This window comes from Crassostrea angulata, chromosome 3, assembly GCF_025612915.1.
Source record: "Crassostrea angulata isolate pt1a10 chromosome 3, ASM2561291v2, whole genome shotgun sequence".
NCBI classification, from domain to species: domain Eukaryota; kingdom Metazoa; phylum Mollusca; class Bivalvia; order Ostreida; family Ostreidae; genus Magallana; species Magallana angulata.
This window is the reverse complement of record NC_069113.1, coordinates 21302228-21323747: the sequence shown is the minus strand read 5'-3', so window position 1 is coordinate 21323747 and position 21520 is coordinate 21302228. Positions and strand designations below refer to the sequence as shown.

The 21520-nt window shown below is 32.0% G+C and overlaps 1 protein-coding gene and 2 pseudogenes across 12 annotated transcripts in view; 2 read left to right on the top strand and 1 right to left on the bottom strand.

Annotated features, from left to right (window-relative positions):
- Positions 1 to 740: 740 nt before the first annotated feature.
- On the top strand, positions 741 to 2848 carry LOC128175354 (uncharacterized; annotated as a pseudogene).
- A 2121-nt stretch (positions 2849 to 4969) lies between these two features.
- LOC128178132 (E3 ubiquitin-protein ligase TRIM36-like) lies at positions 4970 to 6760 on the top strand (annotated as a pseudogene).
- Positions 6761 to 11075: 4315 nt separating this feature from the next.
- LOC128175620 (regulator of G-protein signaling 7-like) overlaps positions 11076 to 21520 on the bottom strand; it is a 42879-nt gene continuing 32434 nt past the window's right edge. For 5 of the 12 annotated variants that reach the window (XM_052841384.1, XM_052841383.1, XM_052841394.1 and 2 more), the window contains 6 exons: positions 20754 to 20867; positions 20334 to 20465; positions 20016 to 20090; positions 18812 to 18926; positions 18420 to 18512; positions 14301 to 15872 (listed from right to left, as the gene is read on the bottom strand). In XM_052841384.1, coding sequence (XP_052697344.1) covers positions 15762 to 15872; positions 18420 to 18512; positions 18812 to 18926; positions 20016 to 20090; positions 20334 to 20465; positions 20754 to 20867 — 640 coding nt within the window. In that variant the 3' untranslated portion in view covers positions 14301 to 15761. Of the gene's footprint in view, positions 14066 to 14300; positions 15873 to 16085; positions 18513 to 18811; positions 18927 to 20015; positions 20091 to 20333; positions 20466 to 20753; positions 20868 to 21520 lie in introns of those variants that run through there. The other 7 variants (XM_052841391.1, XM_052841390.1, XR_008242700.1 and 4 more) reach the window with 6 other exon arrangements.

The window sequence follows — 21520 nt, the reverse complement described above, 5'->3', positions numbered from 1 at the left end:
ATACCTTGAGTAGAGCATGTAATAAACGTACTCATAAATAATTTGTGATTTTTATTAATTTATGAAATATTCAGGTTTGCATTTTTTAAGTTTGAAATGACATGCGTGAACCCCGTGTTCTGATTTTATCTTAAACTCTGTACAACTGATAACGAACTATCCTGTTAAATGAGTGCAATGTATGATATGATATCATTTGGTAACATTGCACCTATGTTAGATATATATGTAACCTCTAGAAGTAATCTTGTTATATCGAGTCAATTAGCGGATATGAATCTATACAGGTAATGACCAGTTATTAAAACAGTCAGTTTTAAAAAGGTTCGATGGTCGTGGTCATTTTTAAACTGTATTGATCTCCTTCATAAGAAGAGTTCTATATAAAAATATAGGAAAATCCAAAATTTAAAAGGTAAAACATATGGATTTTCCCTTTACTAAATAATAGTTTATAGCTTAACCAATCATTTCTAAAAAATTTAGGTAGATCTGCTGTTGTTTTTTTTTTTACCATCCAGGCTCCTTAAGAATGATATGTGTTAAAACAATGATTTTAAAGTCTTTAAAATTTTAATCGATTATTGACTAGATGTTTCAAGCTATCTTTTTTCTAATCTTCACATGCATTTTTTGAAGACAATACATATGTATTAAATTAACGCGTCGTGTATTGCGAAAAGTCGAGACAATGATATTGTATATTTAAATTTTTACAAAAAGACACAGGGTATCTGAAGATGGCATCTAGAGACAAAGCCCAGCATTTCGTTGAATGTGACCTGTGTCGGCAACCTGTTTCGTTTTTCTGCAGACGATGCAGGATCAATCTTTGTGATCCGTGTGTTCCAATTCATTTACGCGTGAGATCTGTCATTTATCATGACATTGCAATTTTCGCCACCAAGGATGATGACGAAACATGTTTTTGTGACTCTCATTTCCTTAACGATTGTTCTGAATACTGTAAATCATGCAAAATTCCTGTATGCAGTGTCTGTGTATCAGCCAAGCACAAATCACACAAGATATACGAACTGTCCTATAAAATTAAAAAAACTTTTAAAAGTGATTACGAAGGAACATTATCGGCTTCAGTCATCCAAACATGAATTAGAAAGAATGTTTGATCGTACGACGCAGCTTTTAGACTCGACGCCCTCGATTTACAAACAAAAGAAAGATGAAGTTAGAGCAAGGGCAGAAGAGTGGCACAACCAGATCGAGAGGATCGTGGAGAAACTTCACCAGGAACTTGATGGCATGCAAAAAGAACACGAAGATGTATAACAGAAGCAAAAGAAAGAGTTTGAAGATATGATTGGGAAAGTAAATGAATCGAATGAGAAAAAAATACAGTTACAGAAATCAAAGAACGTCAAAAAAAATGCAGGCCTTTGTGCCAGTGATTCAGAAACATATGAAAATCGGTAATGTCCACACTTACACATGTACGTACTCGTTCCCGAAATCCCTTGATAGTAAAATAGATGAATATTTGGAAGAAGAAATTAAAGAAAAGGGGTTGCCTAGTAGAAGGATATTAAAGGTACCAACAGTTACTTCTTTAATAGATACAGGATTCCCTGCTAGTAGAACGTATAAAAGTTGTCTTTATGACATGGCCGTTACCGACGATTACAAAGTGTGGATGGGAAAAGAAGGCAGACTGAAGTTGTTTGATCACCAGGGACGCCTTAATCGCACCATCAGAATCACTACCGAAGGCATGTACTTATGTATGTGCAACAAACAAGTAGTGTACAGTGATTAACCCAATAAAGCCGTGAGAATGATATCTGACAATGACACTGTGGTGACGATGATCACTACCGGAGACTGGAAGCCATACGGCATTACAGGCACCGCGTCCGGTTATCTACTGGTCTGTCTCCGTAAAGGCGATCAGAACAAAGTCGTCCGATACAGCAGTACCGGTACCGTGCTCCAGGAAATCCAGTACGACTCGTGTTGTAAACCTCTGTACAAAAAGCCGATTTACGTCACTGAGAATGTAAACGGAGACATCATTGTAACTGATTTACAGAGAAAGTCAGTCATTGCTGTCGATAGATTTGGCATATTCCTGTATTCATACTCGGGGAAAATAAAAAAGTTCAAGCCTTTATCAGTCGCCACTGATTCCGTTGGACATGTCATCATTGCTGGTGGTTCTTGTAACAAGATTTACTTGCTGGACAAGAAGGGTTGATTCCTGAGGATCATCATTCCTAAGGGAGGAATAAAAAAAAACCACGCAGTGTTTGTATCCTTGGTCACGGTGAGATGATGGTGGGAGAGTGTCTGACAGGAATCGTCAAAAGAATCAAATACTTAAAAGATTACAAAAACATATTTATCTGGACATTTATAAACGAAAAAAGAAAGACAGTTGAAATGTAACTTATATAATTTTCACGACATTAAATAAACTATAATCAACTGGCTGAAGGATGTAAAATGGTACCTACTGTCTGGACGCGGTAGAACGTTTGTTTTGTCGTTTTAGAAAGTTTGGTGTCTTTCTCATATACACAAACTTTCAAATTATATGCCGTTTTCTATGATGACATCTTTTAGCTATTATTTAATGATTTTACGTCTGGGCCCATGCCCCGCGGCTAGTTTACTATCATTTCAACATGTAAGGTGTGTGATACTTAAACTGTAGAATAGCAGGAATGTATGTCACGGGTATGCAATCATTCTGAATGCTGTCTGTTTGTAACTGTTCAAAACATTACATAACGTTTGTAAAATTGTGTACGTTGAATTTCTTTCATCATTACTGCTCAGTTACAGTATGTTAGTAAACTTTTCTGTCTTTCTACAAGGATCCAGTATTTGGGTGAGGGTATAAAAGGAATGGTACCTGTCACACAATTTCCACCACAATTAAGTGTGAAATCAAAAAGATTATTTTAGCTTAAAAGATGTGCATATATACTTATGTTAAAATGTGTATCCCTTTTGTTTCTTCGGTGATTGTGGCTTCAAAATATAAACAATGCTAAAACGTAAATTACATCATGATATAGAAACTGTAGCATTTAATTAATTGAAAAAAAATAATATATTCAGAGACCCCAGTATTGGTTTAGGAGTAATGGTTTGAGCAATTAATAATCTACGTTTCAATATTAAACTTTTAACCCCTTCTTGCGGCCTACAAAAAGAACAAGAAGTCACATTTTGAACAATTTAAAATCGACACTTTAACATGATTGTGTAATTTGAATACATCTTTTACATTGCAGACCTCGAGAAAATTTAAAGCCATATGAGCTGCAATTTTCATGATGAATTTTTTTTTTTACGAAAATGTTATTTTCTACAAAAATGACAACAAATATCATGGTTTATAAATTTCTATTCGCCTATTTGTTGTGAAAAAAGCCGTTAAGAAGCCTTTATTGGAGCAAAATTAAATTATTGTTGTCCTGTACAAAAATTGATTTGCTACATGTTCCTTAGAAGAGAAATCTTTCCTCTGACAAAAATCAATGATTTTTCTAACCTTATTTATCATAAAAGTTTAAGTTATATCCAGACTTATCATACTAGCAGGTTTTTGCAGCAAAATAAAATTCTAAAAAATACAGCTCATCTTGCTTTAAAATAATGTTCTATATAATCTATATCTATTCCAATCTCAAACTTTGAACCTCTTCTGAGATTCATGAATCGCAGTTGGGAGAACTGAGAATCAACAGTATAATAGGAAGCTCGCATTTTTTGTATTATCATAAAACAGAGCATTGCAGTTTTGAAGAACATGCTTTATATATTTTTGCCTTTGTAAAAATTCAAACATTTTAATTATAGCCCGTTCTACTCTCGGAAATCGTAAAAAGGAAACCACTTGCATTTTTTGTGCCTCTGATAAAAAATAATACGTAATTATTTAGGCCTTAAAGAGAGTAGTTCTTTAATGTCATTGTCTGGGCCTTTCAATAACGCTAGGATTTCGCCTGTACTTTTATTGACTGTATTTAATCGATCACGTTATACACGTGTCCAGTTGTTAGGTAATTTAACACCAAAACAGTTTAGTTCTAGCTCATACATGTATAATTAAGTTTATAAAACGCAAACTTATAACTGTCATGGAAAACAAGAATTTTAAATATCTACTACTTAAGTTTCACTACTTTAAAGTTTAAATGTTTAGAAATGATTTAAGCATAATTCCCCCCCCCCCCCCAATTCTTACAATGTTTTTTTTAAGACATTGATAGGACATATTTGTTTCACATAAAACATTATTATTCATATTTCTAGTCAAACTAAATCAATTTATCTTAAGTACCAAAATGAACCTCTAATAGGTCGCTTCATTTAAACACAATGGTATCATGGCTGACTTTTTCCACTTGTTGATGTAGCTATGGACTACAGACCTGTAAACTTTGTCCCATTCAATATCTCGTGAAAGGCGACGTGCGAAGTTCGAAATAATGTATCAAAGTTACCTTGTTATATGTGGACGATAAACGGATTGTATAAAATTATACAGGTAATGGTTTGTAATTGAAGCAGAGTATTGTACTTCTGATGTCTTTTTAAATGATAAAAGTTATTGTTATATAGTCTTTTTGTTAAAAATTACATTTGTAAATCAATACCAGAAGTTTGTAAACATTTTTCTATGCTCTATGAGCTTAAACTTTAATCATACATGAATTTAAGCCGATAAGAGAATAAAAGAAATTCCATGTGATATATATATATATATATATATATATATATATATATATATATATATATATATATATATATATATATATATATATATATATATATATATATAAACGAATAAGTCCTTGGTATAGGTAACGATATAGAAAAATGTTTTCAGTAGACGATAACACAATAATCCATTTCTTTCAAATTTAAAAAATTTGAAAGAAATGGATTATTGTGTTATCGTCTACTGAAAACATTTTTCTATATATATATATATATATATATAGATTGCACACAGTCTTCAATGATGACATCTAAAAACGAAGCCCAGCATTTCGTGGAATGTGACCAGTGTCAGCAACCAGTCTCGTTTTTCTGCAGACGATGCAGGGTCAGTCTCTGTGTTCTCTGTGTCCCCATACATCTACGCGTGAATTCGAAAAACGGCCACGACGTTGTAGATTTCGCCAGTTAAGATAACAGCGACAGATGCCATTGTGATTTCAATCCTAAAAAATACTGTAAATCGTGTGATGCTCCCATATGCATTCTTTGTGTTACCAATGCAATAAACACAAATCGCATGATATATCCGAACTGTCCGATAAAATTGAAGAGTATTTGAAAGTTATTGCTAAGGAAAATAATCGACTTCAGTCATCCAAACATGAATCAAAAAATATTCTGGATCACACGACGAAGATGTTGTCCTCCATATCCTCGATTTACAAACTGAGAAAAGACGAACTTTCAGCGCGGGGAGAAGAGTGGCACAAACAGATCGAGAATACCGTGAAGAAACTCCACCAGGAATTAGACGACATGTAAAAAGAACAGAAGATTGTACTACAGAAACAAAAGAAAGAGTTTGAAGAAATGATTGGGAAGATCGATATAATGAATGAGATAACAAAAGAATTACAAAAATCAAAGAACGTTAAAGAGTTACAGAGTTTTGTTTCAGTAATTCAGAAGCTAAAAAATCTTAGCGATGTTTCACAGTATTCTTTTCCGAAAGCCTACGAATGCAAAATAGATGAACATATGGAAAATAAACTAAGAGAAAGGACGCTATCGGGTAATATAATTATCGAGGTACCAACACTTACTTCTGTTATAGACACGGGGTTTCCTGCTAATTTAGAGAATAAAAACCGTCTGTACGGCATGGCCGTTACCGACGATAACAAAGTGTGGATGGGAGGAGAAAGCAGAGATCTGAAGTTGTTTGATTTCAATGGATACATTTACCACACCGTCAGCATTACTACCGAAGGTATGTACTTATGTATGTACAACAAACAAGTAGTGTACGTTGAAACATTAAATAGAGCAGTGAAAATTATATCTGAAAACGACACTGTCGTGACGATGTTCACTACCGGGGACTGGCAGCCACGTGGTGTCACAAGCGCGGCGTCCGGTGATCTACTGGTCTGTCTCCGTAAAGACGATCAGAACAAAGTCGTCCGATACAGCAGTACCGGTACCGTGCTCCAGGAAATCCAGTACGACTCGCAGTGTCAACCTCTGTACAAAAAGACGAATTACATCGCTGAGAATGTCAACGGGGACATCATTGTAACTGATTGGAAGTTAAAAGCAGTCATTGCTGTCGATAGATTGGGTATATTTCGGTACTCTTACTCGGGGAAGGACAAGAACTTTAAAGCTTTGTCAGTCGCCAATGATTCTAATGGTCATGTCATCATAACAGATCGTCCTGGAAACAAGATTCACATGCTTGACAGAGACGGCCGATTCTTGGGGTACATCATTCCTGAAGGAGGAATAGAAGATCCACGCTCCGTGTGTATCCTTGGTCACGGTGAGATGATGGTGGGAGAGTGTAGGACCGGGATCGTTAAAAGAATCAAATACTTAAAAGAATGAGAATATATCAGTTTATTGAACAATTGTTTAATCATGTTTGTTTGATATATTTTTCATTGAAAATTTGAATTATTTTCATGCAATTGCAATTTTCTAATTAAAAAAAGTGCATTGGATTTAACAAAGACAATTGTTAAACCTAAATTGTGTTAAAGGTTGATGATTCTATTAAACAATTAGTACACCGATTTTCGAAATATTCATTAAATGAGTCAAATTGCATGTGTGACACTGCAATATAATGATATCTTAATTTCATATACAGATCTAGAGATCTTATACAAATGATTTTGAACTTTTGGTGTCTTCAGAAATCGAATGAGCAAAAGAAAAGAAGGTACAATGGAATATTAAATGTGTCGAGTTTGCTGCATCTAGCAGTTAATTTAGCAATTCCCTGTAACAAAAATTAGTTATTATAACAAGCTAAAAAATGTTTGAAGATTCTAAATAGCATCAATGGGACTCTAGATTTAGGTGCTGATTTTTTATAATAGATAAATATGTGCTAATAGACGTAACACATCCAGGTTGCAACAATTATTTATTCTATAGTACTGGTACTTGCTAAATTTGCATACTATAAGAAATCTAGTATTTGTGTTGCAAGGTACATATGTTCGAGTTTATGATTGAACAATATTTGATTTCCAACAACTTTTGAGTTTAATTCTTCTTTAGGTGTAGCATGTAGAAACACGTGTGTTGCGGTACCGGTTCGAAATGAATGGGATTTGTAATATCAAACTTTCTCCTTGAAGATAAAAGCTTACTGTTGCGCATGAACGATTGTGTAGATTATTAATCAGGATGGATAACTGTTGAGTGCATGAAAAAAGATCAATAGAAGTAACTGAGAGTAATATTTCTTGAATAAGCTATTAATCTATTCGTCTCAATAGCTAAACATAACCCATGTCGAGTTGAGTCTGATTATGCAAGTTTTAATCTAATATGACCAATGGTGAGTTATATATCGAATGGCTTCAAGACTCTTATCCAATGTGGCCCTAAACTGCATCTGTACATGTATAGTCGAGAACAATCAACACATCTGCCAGTTCGGTATCCTATACATAGTCACATTGAACTTGAATGTTAAATATATAAGGATCATGCAGTAGTTACATTGTAGCTTAAATTCTGATCTGCTTTAAAATTGCTTAAATTCAACAGGAAAACTTGTTCAAATGGCTCACTACATCTTCAAATAGGTCAAAATAAGCAGAAATTTGCATGATTATGACAAAAAGAATGATACATAAATGTACATGTCAAAAAGGTTAAATGTCTATCAAAGCTGCATGATGATTGATGATGCACCATCTATCTAATTTTGATAAAGATTGGACCAACGATATCGAAGATTTAGAAGTAACATGTCCTCATAACGATGGAAATTTTTTAGGGAATCTTTATAGATGAAAAATTGAAAAATAGATGAACAGAAATAAAATTATCGGGCAATAGAATATTAGATGTACCAACGGCTACTCCCGTTTTAGAAACTGGGTTCCCAGCTGATGAAAAGTTTAAAAACCGTCTTTATGACATGTCCGACGTTACCGACGATAACAAAGTGTGGATGGGAGGATACTGCACAGAACTGAAGTTATTTGATCTCCTGGGATATCTCCACCACACCGTCAGCATTTCTTGTATAGGTATGTACTTACGTATGTACAACTCACAAGTAGTGTACAGTGATATTAAAGCCGTGAGAATGCTATCTGACACCAACACTGTGGTGACGATGTTCACTACCGGGGACTGGCAGCCTTGTGTCGTCACAAACACTGCTTCCGGTGATCTACTGGTCCGTCTCCGTAAAGACAATCAGAACTCCTACACGGGGGAGGACATTAAAGCTTTGTCAGTCGCCATTGATTTTAATGGTCATGATTTCATAACAGATCGTCCCAGAAACAAGATTTACATGCTTGACAGAGACGGGTGATTCCTGAGCTTCATCATTCCTGAGGATGGGATAGAAGAACCACACTCCGTGTGTATAATTGGTCTCGGCGAGGTGATGATGGGAGAGTGGATGACCGGATTTGTTAAAAGAATCGAATACTTTCGAATTCATCAGTTTATTTATCAATTGTTTTTAAGGTATTTGGACATTAATTAACGGAAAAAACATAAATACGATATTAAACTTTTGTAATTAAAAAAGCCTGTGATTTGTAACAGACAATGTTAAACCTGAATTGTTTAAAAGGTTGATAACTCTGTAAAAAATTGCTACACTGATTTTCTTAATATCTGCTTAATGAATTAAATCGCATGTATGACACAGCAACGGACACCTGGATTTATCCTTCTCACTATTTATTTAGTGCCTTTTAAGAATGAGAGTACCAGTGCACCGGATGTTGACATCGGAGAAGTGCATGTTAATATTGAACCGCGCAGTAAAGTTATGGCTAAGACGATTGGCTAAATTAATTGCTGAAATAATTTTTATTTCAAAGTAAATTTATTAGTTTAAATTCAATGATGGATTGAAGAAGTACAGCAGAAAGTAAAGAAATAAGAGTGGTTGAGATAGGGAGCGGTATTCTTTTTTGGGAAACCCTCATATTCTGATTTAGGCTATGCCTGTCCACTTCTCAAAAGAGAAAAAGGGGACGGGTGTCATTTCTGAGACTTGGATTTATTTGCTGCGGATCGCTGTAAGTTGTAAACAAGCTGCATTTTGAACTATAAACGCCATAAGATCCTATATATTTCTAGTGATATTTGTTACTGCTTGGAACGACCTTTCAAATGTGACAAAGGATATGTCTCTAAGTAAAATAGCAAACTAGCTAGGTGTGTTTAGGTTAAATTTGAGTTTTTCAATACAGACTAATTTTGCCGGAAAACGAATCTAACATCACATGAAGAAAAATTAGGTATAACGAAAAATGTTGACTTGTTTTGAAATTGACCCGGGGTCATTTTTAAACCTTGAATAATGAGATTTTATATAGACCATTGGCCTTTGAAAATTGGCCCGCACCGTCGAATTTTGATCATGCAACCGATTAAAAATTTCTCGATGAAATGGTAAAATAAATTTTAAATTTGAATAAAAAAGTTCGTACATGGAAATGAACGGAATGGGATTATGCGATGGAGTCAAATCAGATGGATCTTTGGACATTCCTATTCCAGGCACTTACCTCATTAATGTAGCATGTATATATATACATACATACATATATATATATATATATATATATATATATATATATATATATATATATATATATATATATATATATATATATATATATATATATATATATATATAATGAGAAAAATAAATAAAGTCAGGTGCCCGAGTTTCAAATCTACACATAGTTAATGAAATTGAAAAGGTAAATAATAATATCGTCAAATGTAATCTTTTCAAATGAACTTTGCATATGCAGAATGTTGGCTGGTACTTGGAAAAAATTGTCTTGCAAGTTTACGAAATTTATCGTTAAGTCAAATGAATTAAACAAAAATTATTGTCGACGTGTCAGATTAAAATTTGACAATTGCTCATCTATTTTATACTATCCCGACTTCTTAGAATTATGCACAGGCAGCTGACGTTATGTATTTTTTCTCATACTAATATATTTATAGAGAGAGAGAGAGAGAGAGAGAGAGAGAGAGAGAAAGAGTCTTATCCCCTTACTTAGCAGAGGGTATATACTTTTCATTATGAAAAAAATGTACAACGTCAGAATCTATGGCGATCAGCCTGAAAAGTAACGTTAACGGCTAGTATTTGATGGACATAATTAATAGAGATTATGATAAGTTTATATCATTAAGGGACACCCATTTTATCCCAATAAAGGGTAGAATGGGGGTTGATGTTAGATTTTGAAAATAGAGACATTAGTTTGTATTCTGTCCCAGTTCACTCAAGAACAAATACCATATTTTCTTTATGCTACAAAAAGTTCTAACAGTAAAGACTAGTAAATAATCTGACCTTGGTGACCTTTAAATTCAGCCCCAAATGGAAAAGGGAATGAAAATCAATTCCAACAATGTCCAAACAAATTATGCTAGCCCTTTTCAATTCAAGCTGATAAAAAATGACCCGGAATATATAATTCATGACGTTTGGTGTCAATTTCAACGTTGAAAAATGATCCCCGGTTCAATGTTCAATTCGAGTCAATCTTCTTCGTTCCCCCAGAGATACATATGTTTGAACCCTAATGTTAACATTGCCGCCTATAGAAAATGCATTAGTGGACTTTTTCCTAACAGACGTTATATATTTTTCTTATTGTAGAAACGTATACCCAGTAAAACACAAGTTAATTACACATCGCCGCCATCTTGAATTAAGAGCTGTCACAGTGTCCTGACTTAACGACTAACAGTCTCAGTATCAAAATTATTTTTCGATCTTCACCGCTTTGTGGTCGAAGCTCAATATCTTAGTTTACGATTCTTTCTATGTTTGTAATGTTGCTTCTTATCATAACAAAAAGTCAATATTTGTTTAACCTTTATTGCTATATCACTGACAGTAATCTCCCCTTTGTTGGAAAAATCACCACAATAACAACTTATCAAATTATATAATTAGTATGAATGATAATAATATTCAAATTAAAACCATTAGAAATATATTATATTAACAAATATGCAACATTTATACTATCTGAGATTCTGGTTGATGCAAATTCAAAATGCAGTCTCAATGAGAAATGAGAAAATGACCCAAAATAATGATATCGAAAATTCAAATACCGAGAATATGTCAAAATGTGTTTTGACTTTAAGTACACAAGATCATTTCTTATATTTGCTATCGAGTGAGCTCGGGAAAAGGGGGAATCAAACCAAACTCAAATGAGTCGAGTTAGCTTCATCTAGCATCAACAAGAAACAATTTCCTGAAACAAAGTAAATTATTGTGACAAGCAACAACTGTTAGGAGACTTTCAAAATGTTTCTGAATGGCATCAAGGGGAGACAATCAATGACACACATAGGCAAGCCCTGAAACAATTCTTTCAAGACATGAATAACAATACCCCTTCTTAATATCGTTGCAAAATGTACACATTACACACATATATAATCACATTCAACTGTTCTAGTAATACTTATATACAAGTAAGGATATATACAAACAAACAGTTATTAATGATATGGTAAAGATATTTTACACAAATATAAGACTAAAAACGGGCAAATTGGATGTTGTGCAACGTATGAAATGTATTTATGACAGTGACCTTAGAGTTTACACTCAATTTATTTTAGGCATTACTTCTTGATTTCAAACAAGAATCAAATGAATGCCTTACTTAAAATATGTAACAAATCGTGTTTAGGAATGGACTACACAGAAATTAGCACCAACTAATCAACACACAGAGGCAATCAATCGTACTTTCCTACTTTTGCTTACTAAAATACTGCAGAAAAATATCTTTACTTTAGTATGCTCTTAATATAAAGTATGTATTGCCTTGCACTACCAATACTCTTTCTATCAAAATCTGAATAATGTGGCGAAGCTTTCAGAGAAAAAAAATGGACAACGTGCAATGTTTGAGTAAAGAACCATTATTTTCCGGCCTTACACATTCCAAAGTCATCTGAAATTTAAAAGACTGTTTTCATCCCATGTTCTAACATGTTGAAGAAACATATATTAAACTATAAAAAAAAATCAGCATAAATCACAAATCATGCTAAAAAAGTGACGTCAAAATCACTTTTACTTCTGTTGGTCCCTTTGAAAATAGATGGTAAGTAGTTAGCTGGGCAATAAGAATGCACAGGAACAATGCATGATTATTCATTTTCGTTGTCTGGATCTTTCAGTAACTCTAGGACACGACATGCACTTCTTCAAATTTTTTTTATCCAAGAGACTGCCTTCGAGCAAATGCTTTTTTCTGTAATGGCAGCAATTTTTGAGTTAGTTTAAGGAACATTAACACTGATAAACAACCGACTACTGATCTGATAAATGTATTAGTATTTCCAAAAGGTACTTGCAAACCATATGACGATACCATTACTGCCATGGATTTGAAAAGTTAAATTAAAAGAAGCAAAAGTATATATGGCTACAGTTAAACTCAAAGTAAGGTCAGATTACTTAAATATTTTGCTATCAGGTTATATTTGTAGTTCCAAATTGCTAGTATATTTTTAAGACGTCTACATTAGAGATGAAAATAAGAATCTGGTAATTTTTTTCATTTGGCGACGACGGCACCAAAGCTAAAAACAAACCATATTTCTAAAAAGAAAATCAATGAAAACAAGCAAAAATCTGTAGGATTATGTACTAAAAATCATCACTTAGAAGGCATTTTTTCTCATATAATTAAGTCAACATAATATTTTCAAACTGAAGTAAATAAGGTTTATCTAGTTTATCAAAGTATTGAAGACCGCTCCAACATACGAAGTGCTATTTAAGACTAGGGTATTATTTTTTCTCTTTAAAAAAAATACAGAATGAGGATGCATTGACTATGTGTTTCCAACATAGACATTTACTAATCAATTAGTTTCATAAAATAACGTTCAGTTCAAAGTATCGGTCTGTAGCTGTGAATCAGTATTCATACTTTATAATGAGAGCAACATGGTTTTTGTATCAGCTTATCACAGTCACTTTCCTATCACTTACGCTAACAAACACAGCGATAAAATAAAGAGTACCATAATATAAGTTCCCAAACGGGTGTGAACCCAACTAATCAAGAAATACTGTGGATTCACAATACCCTTTTACTTCCGCAGTTAAAGGAAATGATAAAATGGCGAAAGATGGCTCGTGTTTCTTTGTGGGTATTTTGTACACAAATCATGTGAGGTTAGTGCAACACCATGAAATTTGTGTCATCCAAAACGGAACATAAGATTTAAACCAAATCCGGAGCTTTTTCCGGTCAATAATTGGAAGCCAATTTAGTCAATCACACAGTTAGTCACCTTAGAAATCACAATCTGGTCAAACGGCTACTTTTCGGATCTCCAAACGTTTACGACTCTGCAAATGAGCAAATAAGTACTATATGAGAAAGTAAATGAAATACTGAAAATTACTCCATCTTTACTCTGAAAAGTAAAATAGTTTAAAGGTACTTTTTATGAAACTTAAATGGATAGAAACCAATAAAAACACATGAGCAAGAAAAAGAGTTGTTAAAAATACACAACGTACAATACTCATTATTGGTTAATCACAAAGCTTGTTTTAAAGATAAAAGTTCAGCTTATATTCAGCAGTTAAGTCTGGTTTACGTCCCTAAAATGCACGAAGTAGCATATGGGTTACAACGACAGACACAAAACAGGTGTGCAAAGCATAACAGCCGGGAGAAAAGTTCTTGGAAAAGGGGAAGCCATTTTGAGTGCTGTGTGATGGGATGTCGGATTGTGCTAGAACAAGTTCCATGCAAGATCACTGTCCACCCAGGTTTAAACTCGGTAACTTTGGTATAATGGATCGGGTCTGTCAGAAACAAAAGGATAATTAACAATACATATTGTTAGTAAAAGAACAGTTAGTATTTTGAAGGAGATGGACGAAGAAGATAGCATGATGTTATGTTTAATAATTTACCATCACTATATATATATATATATATATATATATATATATATATATATATATATATATATATATATATATATATATATATATATATATATATATTGTTTTTAGTGATATGTACATTAAAACATTATTCATCCGTCCATCTCCAACCGCAATGTTAGTAAGATAGAAATTGGTTAATCATTCCATATAAAGTTTTCTTAATGAACAATAAAAAAAGGTTTGCATTCTGAAGTATAATTGTATTTCAAAATACACAGTTGATGCATAATGAAACATGCAAGTTACTATTCGTGATAGATAAATATTGCACAAAAATAACAAGACCAAGCAAACGTGACCTCGGTAGTGAATAAATACTTTACAATATATTTACCGGTATATAGACAATCAATTCAAAGAAAACAGTCGAGTGTCAACTTGATTTGAAACTGGTACCCAGTGTAATTCTACCCATCTTCAATGAGAATTCAATGAGAACACATTGCAGAAGAAGCAATAGAAGCAATAGAAGTGAACTGCCACAAATAAAAAACTGAAAGGGGAATAGAATTCCATGCAAATTGTATGTAACTTTACTGCTGAATATCACGGCCAATTAAGAAAATTGCGATTTTGAAAATATATGGTTCCTCCTGCATATTTAATACTTAAAATTCAAACTTTATTAAGTTTATGTAGATACCAATATTAATAGATAGAATTATCTCAAATCTATCGATTTAATACTTTTTATCGATGATGAGGAATGATTTTAATTTTCCTCACATTAACTTATATACTGGTACATGTATTCTTCAACTTTCTTTTTTTTAAATACTTGTGTACATGTTGCAACGTATAATTAAAATTTAATTGTGCAAACGTAAAGGAATTAATGATTATTTCTTACTGCAAACTTGTATTCATTCAGAAGACAAAATTAGTTTATTTTCTTTGACATTTCCAAAAGATTTTACATTCGATCTTTCTGAACTTATACGCATCTTTTTTTTAAGATTTGTAGAAAAAAAATGTGTAACAGTTTTTAACCTAATCCAAATGTTAAAGCTAATAAGCTTTGATGTGTTTCTTTGTCTTTATTCAGAGTTCTTCTCATGGAGTTTAATAGAGTCTAAGAATGGGCATTACAATCTAGCCATCATTACTACAAACCGAGTTTTACAATGACAATTCTTTTCTTGCCATGCTTAAAAGCTTGTAAATTCTGATTTGAATTTTTAACATTATCTGAATAACGACATTTTAGATAACGAAACTCCAGAAAAGAGAAAAAATAACACCTTGTTCAAAATGAAATGTTTAGAACTTGGAACATTCAGTACAAATAGAGATTAACCTAAATCTCTTACAGTAAGTTCGATATATACCATTCACAAACTGTCCAATTCTGAATACAAACGACAGCAATGACTTAAAATGTCAGAAAGACAAAGAGAACAAGATGTATACATTTGATAAACTATTAAGTCCAGAATGCATTTCACACGAAAATAGATAAATAGTAAGGAGTAAAAAAAAAACTTGTATACAATAAGGATTAAAATATGGCAAGATTTAATAAAAAGTGTATCTTATTTTCTTCTGAAAGCTATGAGTGTAGTTTTTGACAACATTGGGTATATGCTTTAAAAAAAAAGAGAGACTGTTGGCTATTGGCACATCTAGAACTTAAATAATAACCGACCTTCATACGAACAAGCTGCAGAAAAAAATAAATCAGACACATTTAACCCAAATTACAATAAAGTTAATATCTATGCATCTAGAATCTACACACTGCTTTCTATTTCCTAAATACATCTGTCACTATAGCATTGGAAAACAAAATACTACTAATTAACGGGGAAACACAAGTGTTACTCATTTTCAGCATAAACAAAAACCTACTAAATTATTTGTAAATTTTCATATATATATATATATATATATATATATATATATATATATATATATATATATATATATATATATATAAAATGTATTTTACACTGACACTCTGAAATATATTGTGTTATTTTCATATGACATTATTTCAACTGAGAAAATTATCCAAAATTAAACAGGTTTTTTTTTAAGAATTAATGATCGTATATTTACAATTCATGTACATGTTACATGGGGTCAGACATTTTGGCATTTGGCATCATATAGTCAATTGCGCTATAAATGTATGCACAAGTTATGTGCTTCTGATAAATGAACGAGCAATCAAAAAACTTAATTAGTAAAAATGAAATAAGAAAATGAATCAATAAAAATAAATACGTTCTTCGGGAAAGAGTTGTTCATGTTTAGAAAAGCAATGTAATACAGAATGCATATGGAGAAAAGAGCCATGTTAAACTTTATACTTTTTTATTTATTATGTCTAATGAAACATACTAGTATAACACGTGTTTGCTACTTTCTCTCATAGTTCCAATCTTTCAAGTACATTTATGAAATATATAATTATTCTGATTTTTATTACTAAAAACTTCATACATAAAACTGATGATTGGTGATGTTGCAGGTTATCGATAGAGATAATTTTTAAAAAATACAAGTATATAGGAAAAAAAACAACAGAGGCAGTATTCATGTATGCAACAAATAAACAATGAAATTCATTTAAAATGAGTACTAAGCCAAAATCGAAATCAACAAAAATGAAATTAAAGACATAAAAATAAATGCATAGTATTGCACAATTTTATATCATTTCCAAACTATTATCTAATTGAATTGATTTAAAGGGACTGGTGACGAGCTTAGGTGAACATTTTCAAATATTATATTTCTTTTTTTACTCATGTCCCTATACTCTAATGTATTTTTGATGACCTGTCAAAATTTCAATATCAGTTGTCAAATTACTACCAAGAAATAGAGTTAATTTTTTTTTTTGTAAACAAGGCCCATGCCATATGTTTTTGTTTAACTATTTCAACACACATGTACTTTAAAAATGTCTGTTTCAAGCAGATTTTTATCCAAACTGCAAGCTTCTCAAGAACACAAATAACAGATACTAGTTTGTCAAATCTAATTTTGTTCTAAACCTGGTACATGTAGTTTTTTTTTTTATCAGCTTTCAATAGGTGAACAAAAACGAAGGCCTGGGCTTATATATATATTGTAAGCTCTCTATCACGCCTCTACTTGACACTGAAATTTTGGTTGATCACTTTGCATGCCTTATTAAAGCTAAAATTTAATTTAAAAATTTTCATATCAAATGGTGGATATGTCCCTTTTAAGAATAAACAAACATTTCTCTGCACAAAAAAAGTACAAAAATGTTAAAAAATAAAACATAATCCGTAAGTAATAATAAGAAATCGTAAAAATACAACATATGGGTTACAACAAAAGGCAACCAATTAAAAAACAACACTGGGTAATTTCTTTGTCCAAATGTTAAATTGTTATCACAAAGACAATTTCTTTCAATAAAATGTTTAATAAGCATTTATCCTCTCTGAAAAAAAAAACTTAATTCATACATATCTCTTTTTGTATATTTTCGTTATGTCGTAATATCCGATTTTTATGATTGATGGTTCACTTAATTTTAGAATTCGTGTTACATTTTCTTGTAGCGAAAATTATAAACCTCTCATATGTCCGTTTTTGCACCCAAATGCTATCAACCTTATTTTAATCATATTTGATGCATTTACATTTTAAAATAGCTCTTAATTTTATAAGCATATCTGGGTGAAAAGACGGATGCTCAAAATCAAAATTTCTTGAAAGATATGCAATTACAATTGATTAGATTCCTTAAAAAGAGAGTAGATCTATTTTCATGAATTATGAACTTGTATGGTTTAATATTATGCCTCGTTTTACTTTGAAACATGTGTGAATAATGCTAACTAAGACGTAAATATAATTGCATTGTAGATTCGCTTTTTGTGTTGCTTATGAAATCATCAAAACTCTTTCCACCATTACATAGTGTTAAGTTGTTACTCCTATAGGCCAAGTCCGCTCACAATAAGAACTAAACAACAAATACAATGCATATTTACCCACAACATGACATTTTTTATGTCTTCAAATTAAAATGCTGTTATGCCTGTCGCATTCAAATTAAACACAATACTGAACAACGAATTTTGCCACATTGGCAAGAAATTAAGGCACATCTGTACCACAGCGCTACAGACGATTCAGCAGGCACAGGGGAGGACAAAGAAACACCGATTCACGAGTGTTTGAATGCCGAAAAGTTGCTTGCTATGGCAGGCAATAGTCTTACTTTTTTCCGTGTGCCACTGAGGAATTCCTTATATTGGTCAGATCGTAGATAGCGACTGTAACTATCACTTTTCATTAATTTAAATATATGGTCCTGAAAGAGGATAGAAGAATTCATTTACAAATCATAAAGTGTAAGCATTTAAAATCGAAAATATTTAAAAAAAAGATTTCTGTAAGAAATTGTGTGTATTAAGATATAATTGTACAATCAAAATGTACTATTTCTAAGATACATTTGTTTCATCATTTTTACAATGCATCACGTGTAAAAATAAAAACATTCCATTTTACAAGGCATGTTTCTCCTTTAATGTCATTAAAGAAATGGCAAATAATTGTCCTTAAATTCAATTAAGAAGTTAATTCACAAATAAAAGCTGCCAGTTCTACCTGAGCTTCGTCAAAAACGTATCTCGTTGGGTTAACTTCCATTCGGTTCCTGACAAGTTCTGTGATAGTTCCGTCAACGTTAACCGGATTATGCGCACCAGGTGCCAGAAATTCCCTAAAATTACCCACACTCATTACAGTCTAATCACACTTCCTGGTCAATTATGTAAATGTAATTATCTGATAATACGTTATGCTCTCCACCATGTGAGTACAGCATTGGTGTAATTGCTACACTGGACATTTATTTTGGTGTATAACGCAAACGTAATGTTCCTTCTCTAATTTTCTTCGTAGTTTTATACCATTTCTGTGATATTACATTGATAGTTGTGGCAAACAGCTGCTTTTATGTTTTTTCTCTTACTTTCTTTCACCATTTTGACTAATTTTTTTTCTAAGAAACGAAACAATTAATGTTGCCCTTACTAACCAACTCTTTTTATAATTTTCTCACATTAAATGCAAGCGTTTGCTACTAAACCTCGTAAGTTATGCTTTAAAATGTAATGACAAAGAATCAAGAATGAGTCTTTATGTCACAATCAACAAATCTTTTGAGAACAAGTTAAAATATTCTTCAACTGAATGGTAGCTACCACTATTAACAATATGCAGCACAAATAAATAAGACCTGTGTTTACGATGATTTTCGAAGCAATTAACGTACATAATATTTGAGGAAAAAATAAGATAGAAAGAATTTACTATACAAATGAAATGACTGTTTTTAACCATTGATATTTAGATGACATCTCTTAAGCTCGATAACTTTTAAATATTCTCAATTAATTGGGTCATATCTATTTATTGAAAAATGTTTAGTCTATTGCTGTGTTTAATGCTTTCAATTCACAGAAAGATTCAACCATCCGATGCACCAGTCAACTTTTTAAACAGATACAACTTTTTATACTTTTTTTAAAATTACAATTCTGTTGGACAAATATGCTGAAGCTTTGAAAAATGCATAGATAAAATAGTGAAATTTCATTTCAATTCTTACATAACGTTGGAGAAACATATTAAACATCTTTACTATGACCTTTAGGATACTTTTAAATTCAGGGGACTAAGGATCCATGAACATTAAAAAATATGAATTAAAAAAGAAAAAATACCTTTCTACTAAGAGCACTTTTTGTCATGAAATACAAAAATGAATAAGGTACAAATAAGAACAAATATCAAACGTTTTACTTACGTAAATATTTCATGTACTTTACGGTGAACTTCTCTAATAGGTAACCCTTTCAATTCTTTACAAGCCAACCAAAATCTATATAAAACAATAAATTATTTCATATCTAATATAATATCCAATATTAACATCTGGAATTGTTGTCAAAAAAAAAAGTAAAACAAATTCTTACATTAACGACAGTATGCCACAGATTGCAAAAATTATCTAAAAATCTTTACAGCATTCTTTAATGAAGATATTACATGTAACTACTTTAAAAGTTTTACAATGTACTACATTCTTTTGATTGCCTTAATCCATAAAACTGTATTAACTTACTTAAGATTTTCTCCACTAAATTCCTTGTCTAAAAATTTACTAAACTGATCCTTCCCAGCCGGATCTTGGAGTAACTCCTCTATATTAAATGCCCACCGCTTCACCCTTCGCTGTGGTATATCTCGTGGATTTCTAAATATTTTACATTGAAAATCATGTATAGGATCATATTACATTGCCATTCTTTTTCATACAACCATAATTACATGTACATGTAAATTAATCATAAAATCTGATTCATGAACCTTATATACAATATTCTTTCCAGAATTTTTTTCTTCTTTCAAATTTATCAAACAGAAACACATTTTACTGCATTCAATGGTTGCAAATTGCAGTAAAGATAACATAATTGTAAGAATGCATTAGAAATGATATCAGCTAGCCTATTTTGTAATTGATTTGTGGAGGCTCACTTACAGAGTTTTCTCCTGTTCCCAGAAGTCTGTGCTATCAGATATCCAGGGATTGGAGGGGTCTGGAGCGGTTATAAAAGCGTCATACTCCGCATATTGCTCATAATACGCTAGATAACTGTTGAGAGCAAATTACAGGTATCATACATAATTTACTTTTATGATGACATACCTATCTGATCTTATTTCTGCAATATAGCTTAACGTTAAATATGAGTTAGATTTGCAAATGATAAAGCAAAACTAATTAGAAGACACAAAAATCTTTGTAGATCATTTTTATTTGCCATTTTAATAGATGAACTTTTTAGACACAGGAAATGGTCGTCTTATGGAAGAACAAAATGTATTTCAAATGAAATGAAGAGACAATTTGTATTGAAATATGTCCGTTTCAAGATAATTTATGAATACATGTATATCTGTAAACTCCAAGAATTAAAACCTACGAATTAATACCCAACTTAAATACATGAATTTCAGAACTGATTTACATTGACAAATTTTGAAGTCCTTTTGGGAAGAAAATACTTTCCCTACTTGTCTGAGCACTTTATACGATCAAGTACATACATTAATTAATACAAGTCTGAAGGCTAATGATCAATAAAAAAAATGCAAGAGAAAAGCAGATAATAATTTTTGAGAAATTCGCCAGTCTTTTCCAAATTTTAACTAGGCAAAACATACAGTGGCAAGAAATTTGATGTGTCCATATCACTTAACTGACAAGTATCATTGACAGCATGAAACACATTGACAACCTTGTAT